The 19,328-nt window shown below is 35.0% G+C and overlaps 1 protein-coding gene across 1 annotated transcript; it reads right to left on the bottom strand.

The window, feature by feature from the left end:
- Nucleotides 1-929: 929 nt before the first annotated feature.
- LOC134839726 (titin-like) lies at nucleotides 930-14,440 on the bottom strand. Its single transcript, XM_063855347.1, has 3 exons — nucleotides 14,408-14,440; nucleotides 2,854-2,989; nucleotides 930-1,096 (listed from the first exon to the last, which is right to left on the bottom strand). The coding sequence occupies exons 1-3, from the start codon at nucleotides 14,438-14,440 to the stop codon at nucleotides 930-932; spliced, it is 336 nt and encodes a 111-aa protein (XP_063711417.1).
- Between the last annotated feature and the right edge of the window lie 4,888 nt (nucleotides 14,441-19,328).

Here is a 19,328-nt window from a genome sequence, read left to right as displayed (position 1 = left end):
GAAAAGGCTTATCATACTATTCGATACATCAAATGTATGGAAAAAGCTAACCATACAGTTTTCATACAATTTCAAACAATCATTGAAAAAAGATTCGAGCTAGTTTCTACGGCTATTTGAACCAAATAAAACAGTCTGGTGATGAAAAAAAACAATGTTCCTTTTTCTGGAAAAAAATGGTTTTCATACAATTTCCATCATTGAAAATTGTATGATTAGTGTTTTTTTTTATGGCGATTAGCATTTTTTTTGAAGTAAAATTTAAAATGCCCCATTTTCTTTTTTCGTTTTTTCTCAACCTCAAATCGAATTTTGTACTCAATCAAACATTTTCCAAAAACTTTTTCTTAGGAGTTTTTAATTTTTTGTCTGCATAACGTAGTCCTGGATTTATAAAATTTCGATTTTTTTTCCATTTCTCTGTATAACTTTTTTCAAACAGGCTACAAACTTCTATTTCTTTTGTATGGCATGTTTATATATGCCTGTATCAATGTCTGATAATTTGAAAATTCTATTTTTAGAAATAATCTTCGAAAATCTTAAAAGTGTGATGATTTCAGTATATTAATTGTGAAGAGAACTCTTACACAATTCAGGTTGATTCCAATGCATTGTAAATGTCAGACGATCAACCATTTGGAGACTCTAGTTTTGAGTAAACCATGGTTTAAGTCACTTGTGTTTGGTCACGAACACATCTCATAATTTTGAGAAACAATTTTTTTTTAAATCAACTTTTTGGTATATGAAAAAATGCTTATCTTTTAAATATTTTCTGTATCTAGAGAATTGTACAAAATTGTATGACAAGCACTTTTTCAAATATGAAAACTGCATGACAAGCTTTTTTGGTCAACCCGGGATAGCATGTTTTTTTTACAATTAGCTCTTTTTGTTTGACTTTTTCGAACAATCTTTCCAAATTCTTACATGTGGAGTGTGCTTGAGGAGGATGTGGTGTGTTCGGATGAGTTTGAGCCAGGGTGCACTTGGCACTCGAATCTGGCAGTGTGTCCCTCACTTGGTACCACAATGTCTAGCACTGGTCGCAGAAACATGGGGGGACTGAGGGGGAGGCAGTTGCGATTGACCACTAAACAGCACAAACACTTTTCATTATTGCATGCTAGATGATCTTTTCGGTTATATCTTGTTCGATAATTATAACAAACTTGACAATTTAGAATAGAAATTGACTATGGACTATGTTTAGACAGGCTTGATTGCTTTTAATAGATCCTCTGAGAATCATAGAGACCTCAAGCTCAAGTAATAAACTTCAATATGATTACATAAAAAAAACTCATTTTGACAAAACCGTAAATTCTTTCAAACTGAAATAATTATGACTACTTTTTTGTTGCAATTAATCATAAATTATTTTCCCAATCATCTATAGCGCTTCGCGAGTTTTTTTGATGTTTTGGTTAAACCCTATTCTATCGGTTTTTATTAATCAAAGCTGTAACGTTTCTGATTAAAAAAGTCAAAATTGACTACCATCAAGTGGGAATGTTTTGGAAAGTTTCATGATTTCGAAAACATTTCATATCTGCTCATGACTATGGCTAGCGTATGTGCAGATGATTTTTTTTTATGCATCCAACTAATTTGAAAAACCACCATCGCAAAACCAGGCTTCTATCGCAAAATCAGGCTTCTTTCCTCACTCATTGGCAAGTAAGAACGCCGAAGCTCGAGTTATCACTTAAAAGGAGGGGATCTACTTAATAATCCCCCCTCCCCCGAAAAGGAGTGGAGATTGTTAAGTAGATCCAAAGGAGGCTACAGAGAAACTTTTTTGATCTGTTCAACTATTCCCTACCCGTAATACACCCATTTCTCTAATCCCTGCGAGACAAGTGTTTTTCAATTGGTTAATTCACTGAACGATTATCTCACATGATAGGCATGTACAGTGCTGATTTAAATGAACCGGAAAAAAACGAGCTAAAATTGAAATTTAAAACGCGTTTTTCTCAAATTGGGTTGAGTTTAGGTGAAAACTTATGAAGACAAAACTTGCTTAAAATTTTCGCAGAACTAATACGATGTATTTTATTTTGCAAAATTAGGGCCCAAAATTTTACCCCAAAAATGGGTCATTTTGGCTTTTCTTAGTTAATCAAAAATTACGCCAAAAAAATACCAGTCGATCGCATATCAAAGTGAGCCCTTACGTATACCAACAAACTTTAAGAAGGATATTTTCTCCAAAAACAAATTGCAAACGGTTTAAAAATTGTTTTTAAATAAATAGTTGGTATTTTATATAGTAAAAACGACCTTTTTTGTCTATCAAGCAAAATAAGTTAACTTATACAATGTTTTGGAGAATATACCCTTCTTAAATTTTGTTGGGCTAGGTAAGGGGCTCACTTTGATATAATTATGGCTCTGATCGACTGGGTATTTTTGGCGTAATTTTTGATTAACTAAGAAAGCCAAAATGACCCATTTTTGGGATAAAAATTTGGGCCTAATTTTGGAAAATAAAATACATCGTATTAATTCTGCAAAAATTTTAAGCAAGTTTTGTCTTCATAAGTTTTCACCTAAACTCAACCCAATTTGAGAAAAACGCGTTTTAAATTTCAACTTTAACACGTTTTGTCTGGTTAATTTAAATCAGCACTGTACTATTTCCAGACATGGTTTTTCGGCTGTTATTGACGTAGAAGTTGGAGTAGAAGTTGGGTTTGAGATTGAACAAAAACGCTAGAAACCTATCAATTCTGAATTGAATTCTCTGCACTCTCATTGGCTCTCATGAACAGCCAATGGTAGAGCAGATAAGAAGCAATCGTGAAGGGGTAATTAAAGAGATGCAGAATATTTATTTGATCATACCGACGATTTTGAGGAAGCACTCGGACACTGTCTGGCCCTGTGAGTTCCTCGCTTTGCACGTATAGGTAGCCTGGTCGTCCAGCTTGATGCCCCTGATCTCCAGTATGTTTAGGCCAGCATCTTGTGTTTGTACCCACTGCGAAGCACTCTCCCATCTTTGCACCAGATAATGTCAGGCTTCGGTACACCTATCAAGCAACATAAGATCTCTTTGGCGGTTTCTCACCATTACCTGGGGGAGGGGAAATCGTTGAAAATTTTTTTTATAGGGGTGGTTATTCTTTCCTAGGTACCATAAGCTGATCTTTATTTAAGAGAAGATCTTTATTTGGGGCAGCTTATCAGTAAACTTATGGTAAAAATATTTTAAAAGAGATATCATCCCATTCTCAAGTTTTTCTCAGCATTTTGAATGTAACATATGAATTTGTCTCAAGTAATCAATTAGACATAGCTTAACACATTCTTTCATAAAATTTAATTTTAATTTATTTCTATCGAGAGAACATCAAAAAGGTATGTTGAGTGATGTCTCTAATGTAACTACGCTTCTCATCAAAAACTTGATTTGCGACTAATTGACGTCCGAATTTTGTCCGAATTTTTTGTCCGAATTTTGGAACCAAATTAAAATTTTACACTAAAAATTGGTCATTTTGGCTTTATTCGATTGAGCAAGAATTACGCTGAAACTAATTTGTTAATTAATGAAAAATAAACATCATAAGAAACCTCTCATATAGCCTCACAAAGTTCTAGAAGGGTTAAGATTTTGGTTTTAGTTGAAGATTTTGGATAAGCAAAGATTTTGGTTTTAGTTGAAAAAAAATACATTTCTTGACTATCAAGCAAAAACATTTTCTCCTAAACAGATTTTTGGAGATTTATTTTCTCTAAAACTTTGTTGGCCTGTGTAAGAGGCTTATTTTGATTTATATTCCTCGTCAATTAACAAAGTAGTTTCAGTGTAATTCTTGATTAATCGGACCAAGCCAAAATGACCCATTTTTAGGGTAAAATGTTGGTTGAGAATTTTTCTGAAAAAATTCGCCATAATAATTCTGATGAAGTTCTAAGCAACTTTTGTGCTCCTCATTTTTTGTCTAATATTAACCCAATTTAAGAAAGGCGTGCTTGAAAATTCAAGTTTTATTCGTTTTGTCCGGATAATTTAAATCAGCACTGTATATTTCAATTTCTGCGCATTTTGGACTTTGGTTCAATGTTAGAACTGTTCAGCGAATAAGGAATTCTGTTGATTATGATTGTTTGAAATTTTTCAACCATTCGGTCCCTCCGTCATGAGAAAAGCTCCCTATTATTCTCATTCATTTTTTCAACATTAGTAAATGAAAGCGACGCAATTTTTTGCTGGATGGTTTTTTACTCCAGAGTACTTTCAAGTTTTTCGCTCGCAATTTTGATGTACTCTAAAAGAAGTGATTACCTGAACTCATAATCAAAATATAATTTAAACCGCAAAATTTTTTTGCTAAGTTTTTGGTGTCTAAAATTACTAGTTTAGCCAAGCTCTAGAGTAGTTAGTTTATGAAGACTTGGCAGATTTTATTAATGATACCACTTTAAACTTAATCGAATTATTAATTCATGGCCAAATAATTCGAGTTAACATTGTTATAAAACGAAATGAGGCATTCTAATCAGTCTTACTTATTTTCAATACAACACAAATTCTAGGACTAAAAATTCAAAATTAGCAATGTAAAAATTTAAATTTAATGAAAAGTGTATCCAGAAACTACTACAGACCAATTAAGGAGCAGTCGGAACACTTAGATATCTGTCCTGATATACGAGCAGTGTTGTTTTTATTTTTAATCTTATTTTCAAACGAGGAATTTTTTTTCAAATTTGAGAAACTTCTACGAAAAAAAAAACAACTGTTCTTTATTGCTTAATAATAAAATCTGATTCGATTCAAATGAATGGATATATTGTTTTAAATATCATAGCTGGGCTTGAAAATTGTTCAAGCCGACCAGAAAAAAAGAAATCGTTTTGCTCTCAAAGGTTACAAAAACTTTTTTGGAAAACTAATCGCAAAAATTTTATCTGTTGTAATAAAAGTGCAGCGCTAGTCGAGAAACAAAAAATTTAAAATTTTAAAAAGTTTGCTTTATTAAACAAAATTTCAGGATGAAAAAAAAGTTGAAAATTGCTATTTATTCTTGCTAACCAAAAAGCCAGCTTAGGCCCTAAAATACTCTACTGAAATGATATTTTTACATCACGAAATGACAAAACGAAAAACTTTGAGAACAAAAACTCAATCTCTTGCAAAATATTTTCAAAGTTTGTCACTATTTAATCCGGCATTTTTTTGCAAAGCAGTTGTGGCACTCAGAAGGTTCAAGCGTGTGTCGTGATACCAGTTGTTAAAAATTTAAAAGTTGTCCTATTGGTCGATGATTGTGCCAGGTTTGTCAATTTTTGATGATTAAAATATCCCTTTTTGTCGATCAATGCTTGGTTAAGTGCTTCCGTTGGGCTTATGGTGGCTGAAAGTAATTTCCTCTGGGTGTCTGTATTTCTCATATTACAGATGAAAACCTCTCTTATCCACTCCACCTCGTCAGATTCCTTTATATTACACGTACTAGCCAGATCTGTAAGGGCTTCCCAAAATTGCTCGTAAGATTCTAGATCTTTCTGCTTCCGACTTAGTAATTTGTATCTTTCAAACGTAGTGTGGGGTGGTTTGTTAAATGCTGCGTCAAGCAGAGTCCAGAACTCTGAGAGAGAGATTGTTAAGATCTTGACTCTCGGGTTCTTCTGTGAAAAGACTCTTTTTCCTTCGCTCCCTGAGGCTAGGAATAAAATTGAGCGCAGTTTTTTATCCTCCTCCGTTCGTCTCATTCCATTGAGTTTCCTTTTTTCTTCATTGTCCGACTCGCTACCTGTCACTTGTTCCAAAAAGGGTATTTGCGTTTGTGGAATCTCTGGTCCGTGTAGGCTCTCTATATCCAGGTTTTCTTTAGCAATAATCGCCAATTGAAATTGGTCGCTCCATTGGGTCCAGGTATGCGGTGGCTCTAAGGTATGATTAGGCAAGAAGGGAGGAATTCCACACACGTTCTAATCATTAGACTGCGCCATAATAAACTATTCTAAACCTACGATCTACGTGCAACTAATTTACAGATAATTAAAGGAATAAAACTATTAAAAGATAGTGTGTTAATTTAAAACGTTCTGAAAGGACAACTGAACTAACACACTGCGATCGACCGATACTCGTATCGAAATTAGTTAACAGGTATTGATTAATTCCGAAGGTCAATTAAAACAGTTAAAACAAATCACAACATCCCCATCAGCCTTCTCCGGGACCCTTACTCTAACAATAACCCTGACAAGGATTCTGAAACCAATCATAATTTCGATCATTCGTATGATATTAACATAGTCCCTATTCATCATCCTTCAGAAATAACGACAAACTACTTACTTAGAGAAACAGAAATTTCCCTAGAAACCCTCACGATATACAAAAATTCCAAACAACCCCTTCCACTAGTAATGCATCATGATCGCTCCCTCGGAATCAACGTTTTTTTTGGCTTCCTCATTAAAATCGAAACCTCTAAAATTAAAATCGAAATCGACCACATACCGACGCAGCCACTTCCGAGGCTCCTACTGATCCCCATGACGAAACTGGAAACTTTATTTAAAAAAACATGAGTAAAATGACAACTACAACTAACGATCGCACCTACAACATCAGCTTTCAACGCGCGTTTTCAAAAGTTTCGCACAAAAAATAGCACACGGCAAGTCTAACAAAAGTTTATTCGTCAAAGACCTGCTTTCATCCACATGTATAATGTAAGCTTCACTAACTCTCTAAATCTAACACAATTCGAATCAAATGATCTCAGAATCATCATCCCTCAGCCTTTCACGGAAGAAAGTTATCCCACCATGGGTTTGTCAATTTTTTTGAAAGGCAAAACCTATATGTATGATCATCAGCCAATTCAATTTAACCAAAATTTTTGATTAAAACACGGATAACAAAATCAACAAGACTGCTCGTATATCAGGGCAAAGCTCTGATTTTTGCGACTGCCCCTTAATTCATATCAAGTAGTTTTTGGGAAAAATAGTGAACACCTATAAATTTTGGACAATATCAAAGTGTCTAATTTTTATAGCCGTACGTATTTAATACGACCAATTAGCTAGCCTCACTGAATTCAATTTGGAACAACTTTGTTGTAGAGAAATTTAGCCAAGCATAAATATTTCACGTTACCCTCTCAGCAATATTTCGCGTTACCCTCTCAGCACCCCCCAAATACCATCGATTTCAATCATACCAACTAAACCAGGCACAAACTCATATCACAGCCACAAGCTTTCCCATCTCCTTCAGTTTCAGCACAAAAAACCGATTCTGCTCAAGCATAACAAATTTCGATTATTTAGGACTATTTTGCGGATAAGTGGCAATAATTTTGCGGTTAATTTTTAGAAAAAAGAAATGGAATGACTTGGTTTCATATTATCAGAATCAGAAGTAATCGTACTAAAAGACAAAAGCTTAGCCATATAATCAATTCCCATCCCCGGAATATGGTAAAAAAAACTGTTCATTTTTCAGGCCATTTAACCAATTTTTGAATTTTGTTCAGAATCTCGCTATTTTGGGAAATCGTGTAAGACTGTTACTAAACAAGCTTTCAAAATCCAATTGGTCGGATGACCACACAATCACGTTCAAAAAAAGTTCGAAATCTTAAATCTAGCAGAGACCACACATTTCAACGTAAAATTATTTTAATTCTAGTTTTTTATACGACAGAAAGCGTCCACGCCTAGTAGAACGTGTACCGAGTTGTCATAAAGAGTTGGAAACGCGATGTATCATAGATGTTTATACCGAGAACATACGTTGTTCAGTTTTGCAACCTATATTGCATTAAAACTGAGAAGTTCTACCGAGTAGACTGATTGTAGGTTAAAAGTAGCAGAAGCTGTGTTGAAAGTTCCAAGGTGTAGTTGAACCATATTTGACGAAACAAATTCCTCACTGAAAGCATCCCTAAAGCTTAATTCAACTGTTCGACCGGCCTTACACTGTAAGATATCAGCTATGCATTTCAGGTTATCAGAACAGCTGCTGTCCAGAATTGCATAGCAAGGAACAGCTTGGTTGTTGTTGAATAAAAAAAAATTAGCAAAAACTGGAGTTGGTTTTTTCAAGCCGGGTTTTGTATTCACTTGGTTTTCCATTTTGATTTTGTTGGATTTATGAGTACGTCGCTTCGCAAAGTGATCATGTACCCTAAGTAAATTAGGGTGGTGTTTTCCAGCGCAGTTATCTATGGTACTACTTCTTCCAGAAGTACAGTCAATTCACCAATGGTTAATCAGGCAATTGAAGCACAAGTTGTTATCTTTCACTAGTTGAGTTTTTTGTTGCGTAGTTAGCCTTACAAAAGCTGGGCAGTGTCCAATGTAGTGGTCTTCATTTTCCAGCGTACATAAACATTCCAATTTAACTTGTTTCATTCGTGAAGTCATTCTTTTTTTTCGTTATGCTGGCTGTTACGCATGCTTACGAAAAAGTTTTGTTGTTGGTTATTTCTCAAACTTTTTTTGTTTTTGGTTATTTTTCTAAAGTTTGTTTACCGTAAAAGGTGTGGTGCATTAAGTAAAACGTCTACTTTCTTGCAAGCTCCAGGGTATTGTTTAGCCAGTCTGTGAGATCCATGAATGTAGCATAAACCCTCCCATTATGTAAGCAAGGTTCCTCCAATTTGAAGAAAACTGCTGGTAGAAGTTTAGAGCGAGCAAGTCGAGTAAGGTTGCTCGACTTCAAGTCGGACGTGCAGTTGTTTAGTTCCGAATTGTGCACCAGCTTAAGTAGAAAAGCAGCAAACCTGACGATTATTTGAGTTTCAGAAACCTGCAGCCGCTCAAAGTTTTCCAGCTCACTAGTAAAAGCTACAACAACGAAATTAGGGTAGCCACATCTGCGAGTTAGCTCCTCTATTGCTTGATTATACTATGAAGAATTCCTGCCGTAGCTCTCCAAGAAGTTTTCGATTTATCGACACACAGGGACTGCAGGTAAATTATTTTTTCCACATCAGTTGTTTGGGATTGTTGTTCAAATTGTGCAACAGCTCAAACCAATTATTCCATTCTAATGGACTACAGTCTAACGTTGGCAGCTTGATATCAGGAAGCTTGAAATCTGTGAGGTTGTGATGAAAAGTGTTGTTGCTTGTGTTTTGAAAAGTACAGCGAAAGCCGTGATGGACTGGAGTCCCAAGTCTTGAACACGGTCGATCCATAGAGTGCACGTTGCGACAATTAGCAACTGCCTGTACCTATTGTAGTGATAGATTCAGTGGATATATAAGTTCCAGAGAATTCTGGGCTCTCATAGGAATCAGGTCGAACGTATATATCATCACATTTTTGTCGATGTGATGGTCATGGAACTATTGCATCGACTTTGAGCTCTCTGTCGTAGTGTATATTCCTTGAGTAGAGTAGTTGTAGCGGATTGGCTAGCGAAATACAAACGGGATAGATTGCACCGTTGTTGTGGTAGAATCAAAACAAATGACTGCCGTAGAAACGTTGTACATATTTTTAAAGTGGAAGTTCACAAGGGAAATCTTTTGATAGCTTGGACCGTATGAGAAGGTAATAGCAGAGTAGATTGACTGGAGGAGTCATCTATCTGTCTCCCAAAGTAGTATTTTTTGTATCGTCGAATTTGTTTCAGAAGCAATTTTTTTCATTTTTGTACTGAAGAGGCGTCATTAAGAAGAGTTTGCACGTCTGCTAGAGGGCACGACGCTTTATCGTCTGCTAATTTTTCTAATTGTTGCAGATATTTTAAAAGCTCGTTGGCCGTTATATTCACATCCTTAGATTGTGCAATTTCGCTGCTAAGTTGTCATTCAAGGCTATCAAGAGAAGTGTAGCGAAACATGCAAATGTTTATGAGCGCTTGATGTGAGACTCTAGGAGCCATCGTTGAAGTGGTGAAATTGTTATAGGAATGGCCTAACTATGTTAGAAGAGAAGTTATAAAATTGATTGAAAGTAGTTTTATGTATCAATATGTAATTATCAGAGACAAAAGGTATGAACGGTCCTGTTGGCACTACGAGCGTGCGTAATTCGTATAGGTATTTTGTAAGCTTTCAAAAAACTAGGAAATATCTTATAATCAATTTTTAAGTACCAATAGTTTTTTAGCGGTGAAACTTGACCGAGAAGACATTTTTTTTATTATGATGGAAAAAGTTTTCAGACCTCACTGGTTCAAGTTTTTTCAATTGAATAAGATGAATGAAGGAGTTTTGAGACTTTCTATTTTTATGTGAATTCTTTCATGGTATGGTTAAAACAATAGTTTTCAGTTTTGAGTTAAGGAAACCGTTACAAAACAAAACAGAAGTTTGAAAATTTAAAGCAAAAGCTGTGGGCTGAAAAAAATTTTAGGTTTTTGAAAGTTCAATGCAAAAAATTTGTTGTTAAAAAATTTTTAGGCTTTGAAAAAATTAAGCAAAGGTTTTGGGCGAAAAATTTTTGGGTAGGGAAATTTCTGGAGCTGAGATTTTTTTGACTGATCCCATTTATTTAGAGTTGTAGTATCTAGGTACCTCGTGGAAATGACAATTTAACAGGGAATATGGCAAAATTATTGACCTTATGCGAATGATGAACACAAAGCATTGCTATATGATTTTTATGAGAAAAACAGTTTGAAAATGAATTTGCTCTGAGTTTTCAAGTGACTGTGAAGAGCCACTTGGGATCAGTTAGAAGAGTTGGGTGAACCCTTTGAATAGTGAACGGATAGGGGGGGGGCTCTTAATCAGCTTGGGGTCCCGTGGTAGAACTTAAGTGTAGAAATTTCAAAATGTAGTGTAGGTTTTTGTGAGGCTGAGGTTTTCCTGCATTCTGGATTGATTTTGACCTGGATGGGGAGCAGGTTGATTCACTCCGTTGTTTTGGAGTGGCGCTGTGGAGGCACTTTTTCAATGCTTGAAATGTACGCAAAAAACACTCAATCGATATAAGACCAATGGGAAAAATATCCCACCCTCAAGCTAGAACGTTTCTTTCCCGATACGATCATGTTTTAGCCCATAATGAACAGCCAGGCGCAGTGCTAGGGTGTAATCATTATTTCCTTTTGGCTTCCTCGTTTTTAACACTCACGACGAGCATCATTCTCCCCCATCAGCCTTCTCCCGGAACCTTACTCTAACAATAACCCTGACAATGATTCTGAAACCAATCACAATTTCGACCATTCGTATGATACTAACATAATCTCTATTCACCATCCTTCAGAAATAACGACAAACTACATACTTTTAGAAACTGAAAATTCCCTAGAAACCCTCAGGATATACAAAAAACCCAAGCCAACCCTTCCACTAGTAATGCATCATGATAGCTCCCTCAGAATCAACTTTTTTTGGCTTCCTCATTAAAATCGAAACCTCTAAAATTAAAATCACTAACCGACCACATACCGACGCAGCCACTTCCGAGGCTCCTACTGATTCCCATGACGAAACTGGAAACTTTATTAAAAAAAAACATGAGTAAAATGACAACTACAACTAACGATCGCACCTACAACATCAGCTTTCAACGCGCGTTTTCTAAAGTTTCGCACAAAAAATAGCACACGGCAAGTCTAACAAAAGTTTATTCGTCAAAGACCTGCTTTCATCCACATGTATAATGTAAGCTTCACTAACTCTCTAAATCTAACACAATTTGAATCAAATGATCTCAGAATCATCATCCCTCAGCCTTTCACGGAAGAAAGTTATCCCACCACGGGTTTGTCAATTTTTTTGAAAGGCAAAACCTATATGTATGATCATCAGCCAATTCAATTTAACCAAAATTTTTGATTAAAACACGGATAACAAAATCAACAAGACTGCTCGTATATCAGGGCAAAGCTCTGATTTTTGCGACTGCCCCTTAATTCATATCAAGTAGTTTTTGGGAAAAATAGTGAAAACCTATAAATTTTGGACAATATCAAAGTGTCTAATTTTTATAGCCGTACGAATTTAATACGACCAATTAGCTAGCATCACTCAATTCAATTTGGAACAATTTTTTTGTTGTAGAGAAGTTTCGCCAAGCATAAATATTTCGCGTTACCCTCTCAGCATTATGAATAAACTCTTCAAACCGTGCATAGTTTAGTCAGAATATGGCAAATTTGGCAATTTTCAAACCCCCACAATTTTACAAAAATTCATTGGAGGTAAATGTCTTTTTAATTTTGAACTCAATCGACATCTTCAATGGGGCATAATTTTTTTGTTGGAAATTATTTTTTTGGTCGTCAAAAATTGACTGAATAAAAAAATCACACCGAGCACAAATATTCCGTTTTCTTCGAAAGTCGAAACAATAAAAAGTTAAATCAAATAAAAACGTTTTGTTCCGTCTTAGAAATCGTTCCAAATTGGTTGAAGGAAGTTTATTTGCCTTGAATGATTTGTTACTAGGAGCGAAATTTATCACTTTGTACCTAAAATAGCGTGTGGGGGATGATTTTTACAAAAAATCTCAGTTTTTTTTTCTCAAACTGGCTTTTTTTACTTTAATTTTTTTCATTATTTTACTACTCTATAGACCTAAAAAGGAAGTTAGAATTTTCAGGGTCTCGTCTTGATACGAGCACTTTCGTTTAGTTAGGATTTAATTGAATACTAAAAATTTAAAAATTGAACAAGAATCTACAAAAAAACTATCGACAGATTCCAAACTTCTAGTGAGACAATTATTCCAATAAGAAAGTTTGACTGAAGAAAAAGTCTATAATGGAAAAGGAGCTGCAAAAAATTATCTGGTTGAAAACAGATAGCACAAGATTTTGTATAGATGTATGAAGTACTCTTTAAGTGGACCACATCGGTTGTATCTCACCAGTGGCTTGCGGGGGTTCAAAAATTTTTGCCGAACGTTTTTTTTTTAGGTCTACCACTTTCATTTTCCGTGCTCTCCGAAACTTTTTAGGCACTTTTGAAAAACCTTGATGTGGAAAAATTGCCTTTTCGGCGCAGCAATGTTCTGACTGCCTTTTAAGGTCTATGAAGCAGTAATAACATGAAAAATATAAATCAGAAACAAAAAATTAAAAAAAAATTTTTTGAGATTTTCATGAAAACCATCACCCCACACGTCATATGTAAAACAAAGTGATAGATTTTGCTCCTAGTAACAAATCAATTATGGCAATTAATCTTCCTTTGACCAATTTGGAACGTATTCTAAGACGGAGTCAATCTCCGCTTACGCGTTAAAAGTGCGAATTATGTCTCGCGTTAATTGTCCCAAATTGGCCAAAATGGCAACTTTAAGCCCCATATCTTAATGAAAAATAATCACAGCTAAAATATCTTTTCATAATTAAGCTTAGGATAACAGTACTTTTTGAATGATGTAAAAAAATTTCGACAAAAATGGCTAGCTAAAAAGTTGAAATTTGTCTGAAGAGAAAAACTCACCCCGAGCACAATTATTCCGTTACTTTCGGTATGAAAATCGGAAAAATAAAAGTTTTAATTGCAAAATTGGATCTATAACAGGTGAATTATTGTTTCAATTTTCCACTCAGGAAAACAATAGCTTTTGAATGATATAAGAAAAGTTCCGGCAAAAACTTCGAAATTTGTCTGAAGAAAAAAATCACCCGGAGCACAAATATTCCGTTATTTTCGCTACTAAAAATTACAGTAAAAAATTTGATGTGCCCCAACAAACAAATGTGACCATCCATTTGCTTATTGTGTCAAAAACAGTAAAAAAAATTGTTCCGATTTTCGTAACAAAAATAATGGAATTTTTGTGCTCGGGGTGGTTTTTTCTTCAGACAAATTTCTGCCTTTCTTACCATTTTTGACGGAATTTATAAATTTTGTTGTTCTGAGCTTCAGTTTGAAAATGTATTTTTACCTTTGATCGTTTTTCGTAAAGTTATGGGGGTTCAAAGATTGCAATTTTGGCCAATTTGGGACAATTAACGCGCGATATACTTCGCACTATTAACGCGTAATCGGAGATTTATTTCGTCTTAAAAATCCTTCCATATTGGCTGAGGGAAGCTTCTTTGCCATAATTGATTTGTTAATAGGAATGAAATTTCACTTTGTACTTAATATGGCGTGTCGAGTGATTGTTCTCACAAAAACCCTCAAACTTATACAAAAAAAATCATTTTTTATCAGATTTTTTTTTCATGTTATCACTGCTTCATAGACCTTAAAAGGCAGTCGGAACCTTCAGGGCTTCGCCGTGCTACAAGCAGTGAAACGAACCTTGATGAAATATTGGCAACTCCAGAAGATTCAGATATTGGTTTCATTCTTGAAGTAGCCCTCGAGTACCCTCAAGAACTTCATGAATCCCATCGAGACTATCCTTTAGCACCAATCATTCCCAATTAACTTACACTTTTCTGACTCAGCAAGAAAGTGATGTTAACTGCGCAATCGAAACTGAACAACACATTTTAGTAACTCACATCCTTATCTATTCTTAAGTCAAACGACGGCATCATTCCTGCTTGAAGTTTCATGGATAAAAATAGATAATAATTGTTATTTGTTGACAAACATGTTGTCTAAATAATCGATTATTGTGGCAAATTTAGACACAAGGTAATGAAATTTTAATCAATTTTAATCGATTATACTCTAATAAAAATCCACTAAAATCCGTCATTATCGATTATAGTCCATTTTGTTTTCAATAAAATGGATTAATTTTTGTACATAAAAACCATGAAAATGGATTAAATCTTGTAGCTAATTACTCTACTATTTGCAACTTTTTGCAAAACTCGAACGAACACGTTCATCCACGGGTGGCCAAAAACTAGTAGTTTTGAAGAGGCCAATGTCTATTAAATTCCAAAACAGCGCAAAAACGGCGTGTTTGACTTGTTTTTTCATGAAATTCGTTCTTTTTAGTGTTGTGGGAGTGGTTTCGATTTTCTTTGAATTTCCAGTCCCCCCTCGCACTACTCACTGCCCCCATCATGCCTCCGGTACGTCCCAATCCCCCCCACGTCCACCCCCTATGTCGCCCCCACGTCCTTAGCCACATACCTACACCCCCACCTTCGTACTCCCGCAAATAGTTCAAATAGCTACGAAAGTGGAAATAAGTTCAATTTGTACCTTTAAGTTTTTAGGAGGAAAGGAACGATTACACGCATTCAGCTTTAAGCGTAAGCGTTCGATCATATTGGATTTTTTGCGCTAATTTTTTGACAATAATGTTTGATTAATAATTACCAAAATTAGGTGCTTATAGGTTTGTAATCGATAAGAGTTGCGATATTTTCCAAAAGATTATAAACTATAACAAGACTGCTCGTATCAGGGCGAAGCCCTGAATATTCCGACTGCCTTTTCAGGTTTATCGAGCAGTAGTAACCTAAAAAAATTAAAAAATTTAAAAAATGAAAAAAATTTTTTCTAAAATTTGAAGTATTTTTTTATGAAATCATCCCCCCACACGCCATATAAAGTTTAAAAAATTTTGTAACAAAACAATTATGGCAAATAAGCTTCTTTCAACCAATTTGGAACGATTTAAAAGATGGATTAAATCTCCGCTTACGCGTTAATAGCGCGAAAGATATCGCGCGTTAATTGTCCCAAATTGACAAAAATGGCAATATTTAAACCCTCATAAATTTACGAAAAATGATCACAGGTGAAATATCTTTTCAAATTTAAGCTCAGGGCAACAATACCTTTTGAATGATATAAAAAAAATTCCGTCAAAAATGGCTAGTTAAAAAGTCGAAATTTGTCTGAAGAAAAAAAACACACCCCGAGCACAAATATTCCGTAACTTTTGTATCGAAAGTCGGAACAATTATAATTGATCACAATTCATACAAAAGACACTTAAAATCAATTATAATCGATTACAATTGAATATAATCTTTTATTTTGTCAAAACTTGGTAACACCAATAAAACAATTTAATTATATCTCATGGGTTATTAATTTTTTTCAATAACAAACTCTCTAAAAGCTAGATGTCTTGTCAAACTTTGCTTCATCTGAACACAAAGTCTTACCACGAAACAAAAATTTCATAGAGATCTTTTTGTATTATTTAGTAGGATCCCGCAATTTGTGAAAAAAAGTCTTAGGAATAAATCTTGAAGAAACCAAAGCTATGTGCTGATATTTTGGTGGTTTAAAAAAGTAAGATGTACATCATGAACCAATTTGAATGAGAAGTTAACAAATCGAAAAATTATAAGGTTGTGCTGATTTTAAGGCTTTAAACGTATTTCTTTCGTTTTTCACACAAGCCGACGTCTACGAAAAAAATATATATTTAAGCAAGTCGGATTCAAGGTTGGAGATAAAATGGACAAGCAAAAGGGATTATAATCGATTCTAATCGATTCTAATGTTTTTTTGTACATCACTTATGAATTAGAAACTGGGATAAAAATAAACGATTAGAATTTATTGTAAATGTTCAAAAAAATAGATGAATCGCTGAGCGATTAAAATGGTAACTTCAATTGTTTAAAAATGGCAACTCAATTAACCTAACCCTCTTCCGTCCATATTTTTCTGCTGACCGAAAAAAATTCTTTTGCTGCTACTCTGACTTTAAAAAACGTCGTTTTGATATTAAAAAAATTTGAAACGACTGATTGCGGTTTTTGGCGCGTACCGGTTTGTTACTTTTGCGTTACATTGTGAAGAACTACGAAAAAAATTTGAGGAAAGATAATTTCTATTGATAAACATAATCAGTATAAACACATGAGTTTGTTACAACAGCTTCTATATCTGCCCACAGACTTTTTTTTACAAACGTGAAACATTTTAAAGCAGTTTTTCTCTTTCGTGAGTGACAAATATACGTCGCATTTTTTAGTTCCAGTCTCTAGTTCAGGCTGTGGTTTTGCTTGACCCCGTTTTCCTTTCAGAAAATGCTAATATACAACGTCAAAAACTGGAGGTCGACCAATTTGAATTTTTCTTGACTGATTAATTGAGCAGAGGGAAGATGCTACTCCTTGATTTGAGCTCACACAGATCCATCGAAGTCTGATTGTCTGCCAAGTCTATTTTGTCATGCCTATAAAGAAGCTAATTATTTATGCCCGCTAAATCAGAAAAGTTGTAGAGCCAATTGAGCGGGATTTCGAAGTGGCAAGTCATCTGTGCTAGAGTCACTTTCATAGAGTTCGCTCTCTAATTCAGCCGAATCGTTGGAAGAGTCAAATGTATCGGGTTGCACAATCTGTTGTCCACCCATTGGTTTTTGTTGTGAATTCTTGGGTTAAACTTTGGTTAGTTTTACTCAAGGGCACTCTGATTCTCCAAAACAATTCCTTTCCAAGTTGAATCAGTACCCCTTTTCAAAGTTTTTCCATAGAAGGCCTCTCTGTTCACCCATTCAAGGTCTTCGAGTTGACATGAATGCATGTTACTAATCGAATCTCGTGATCTTGCTTAAAAATCAGGTTACAAGGGAACGTAGAATAATTGTTTATCCTTATTTTTTGTTTTTGACTTTCCTTAGTCAGTTTTCCATCCCATTGACCTTCTTATAAGTGTTTCCATCTAACATAAACATAGTAAGTTAACCAGAAGTAGGCTAACGAGCACAAATAAATAGAACCATCATCCCATTGAACAGAAAATTGAACATTCTCAGTCTAGAACTTTGTCAGTTTGTAAAAATTAGGGCTCAAATAACAAACTGTACCACGCATTTATATTCGGATGTGGTCGCACACGAAAAACGAAAATTTCCATTATCCTCAAAGCGATCTCGTTGAAAATGTTGGCCGAATAGTTGTGATTCACAACGTAATTTATTCGCGTTTTTGAAGCTCAAGCTTAAATAGAAAATATAAATGATAAACTTCCATTTTTGGTCATTATATTTTGTTATGCGTTCTCATGAAGGCAGTCGACCATCAAATTTGAGCTTGTAGGGCTACAGCAATGCTGCAAGTCGCTGTAAATAAGTAACGTAATACTTTCAACTCAGGTAGACACAATAGTTAATCCGCAGGTTTGTTAGATTTACGTTCTTGTGGGCAGCAGAAGGCTAAAATTTATAAGTTTTCTCCATTTTTCTAGGTCAAGTCATATGGGCTGGATCATATGAAAACATAACTTCTTTTGATCAGCGATTACATGTGCTGTGCGATATTGAACACTCATTATTAAGTTTTTAGTTAGGAAAAGTTCTTAGCAATACAATAAACAAGAGTTTTTGAGAATTTAAAAATAAATATTTTGATAAAAATTCCACTTTTTTTTGCAAAATCTCGAAGCAACAGCATATTGTGACCAATTGTGTTGAGATTACGTGATAAAAGCATTTATTAGCAAAGAAAACTTGAAAATTTTGGGACACATAAGCTTTTTATTCCGACATTCGTAACGAAAATAACGGAATATTTGAACTCGGGGTGTTATTTTTTCTTCAGACAAACGTCGACTTTTTAACTGGCCAATTTTGACAAAGTTTTTTTAATATCATATCCATAGAGCTTAAAAACTAGTCGCAACATTCAGAGCTTCGCCCTGATACAAGCAGTCTTGTTTGTGATTTAATTTTGAGACAATATAAATGAAATTTTGAAGTTAACGTAGGTTTTAGCGATGATAAACATGCCAAAGTATGCGTCATTTGCCTGGAAGTCGCTAGTAGTTGCACCTCAGGTTATAAAGACTCGATATCCGAAGATGCTTCGTACAAATTTCTCCTCCAATTGAAGTTCGAAGAAACTTTAGAAGAATTGGATTTCAACAATATGGAGCAACCCCTCTAAAAGCTAACACCGTACTTACTTGACTTCATTGATAGTTTCAGGGCCGCATTTTTCGCTCACGCACAAATTTTTGATGCCATCCACAGAGTCTGGACTTGAAGCTGCGGGATCATTAATCCTGGGGTACATCAATTTCCGAAGCTAAGCGGAGAGATCAAGAAACGGAGAGCTTATTGAACGCGTTGCTTCTGTCTGGTTTGTCAGTATAATGTCTGATTTGCTTACAGATGATTCAATCCTTAGTGCTACCCAAAATGGTCGAATGATGTGGCAACCCTTTATTTTAAAATATTTTCTGAAAAACTGCGAATAATTATAGTGTATCGAATGGTTAGGTGAAACAGTAAGATGCAAAATTTTCAGAAAGTGCACACGGGCGTAGTTCATGTATAATAGGCGCGCATGTGCGCTTGGTGAACAGCCAATTCGTTCAGGTACGTGTGTAAGTATCAAATCGTTTAAACGCGGGCTAGGAAAAACAACTCGGGACGAGGCGCGCATAAAACCAATATAAAACATTGTTGTGTCTTCCTATGGTTGAATATAAAAACATTTCATGAAAATTCTATTTAAGACAGGTCATTTCACCCTGGAGCCCAAACCCTTCAAAACG

This window comes from Symsagittifera roscoffensis, chromosome 2 (genome assembly GCF_963678635.1).
Source record: "Symsagittifera roscoffensis chromosome 2, txSymRosc1.1, whole genome shotgun sequence".
Classification (NCBI taxonomy): domain Eukaryota; kingdom Metazoa; phylum Xenacoelomorpha; order Acoela; family Convolutidae; genus Symsagittifera; species Symsagittifera roscoffensis.
This window is presented reverse-complemented; position numbering and strand designations above follow the sequence as displayed.

What these genes read in the sequence shown, in the direction of transcription:
- LOC134839726 (XM_063855347.1), bottom strand. Translation starts at nt 14,440, where the DNA reads ATGCCGTCGTTTGACTTAAGAATAGATAAGGAT. An exon ending in ACTTAAGAATAGATAAGGAT is followed by an intron (nt 2,990 to 14,407) that starts GTGAGTTACTAA and finishes AGTGCTTCGCAG; the next exon opens with TGGGTACAAACACAAGATGC. An exon ending in GTGCTTCCTCAAAATCGTCG is followed by an intron (nt 1,097 to 2,853) that starts GTATGATCAAAT and finishes TGTGCTGTTTAG; the next exon opens with TGGTCAATCGCAACTGCCTC.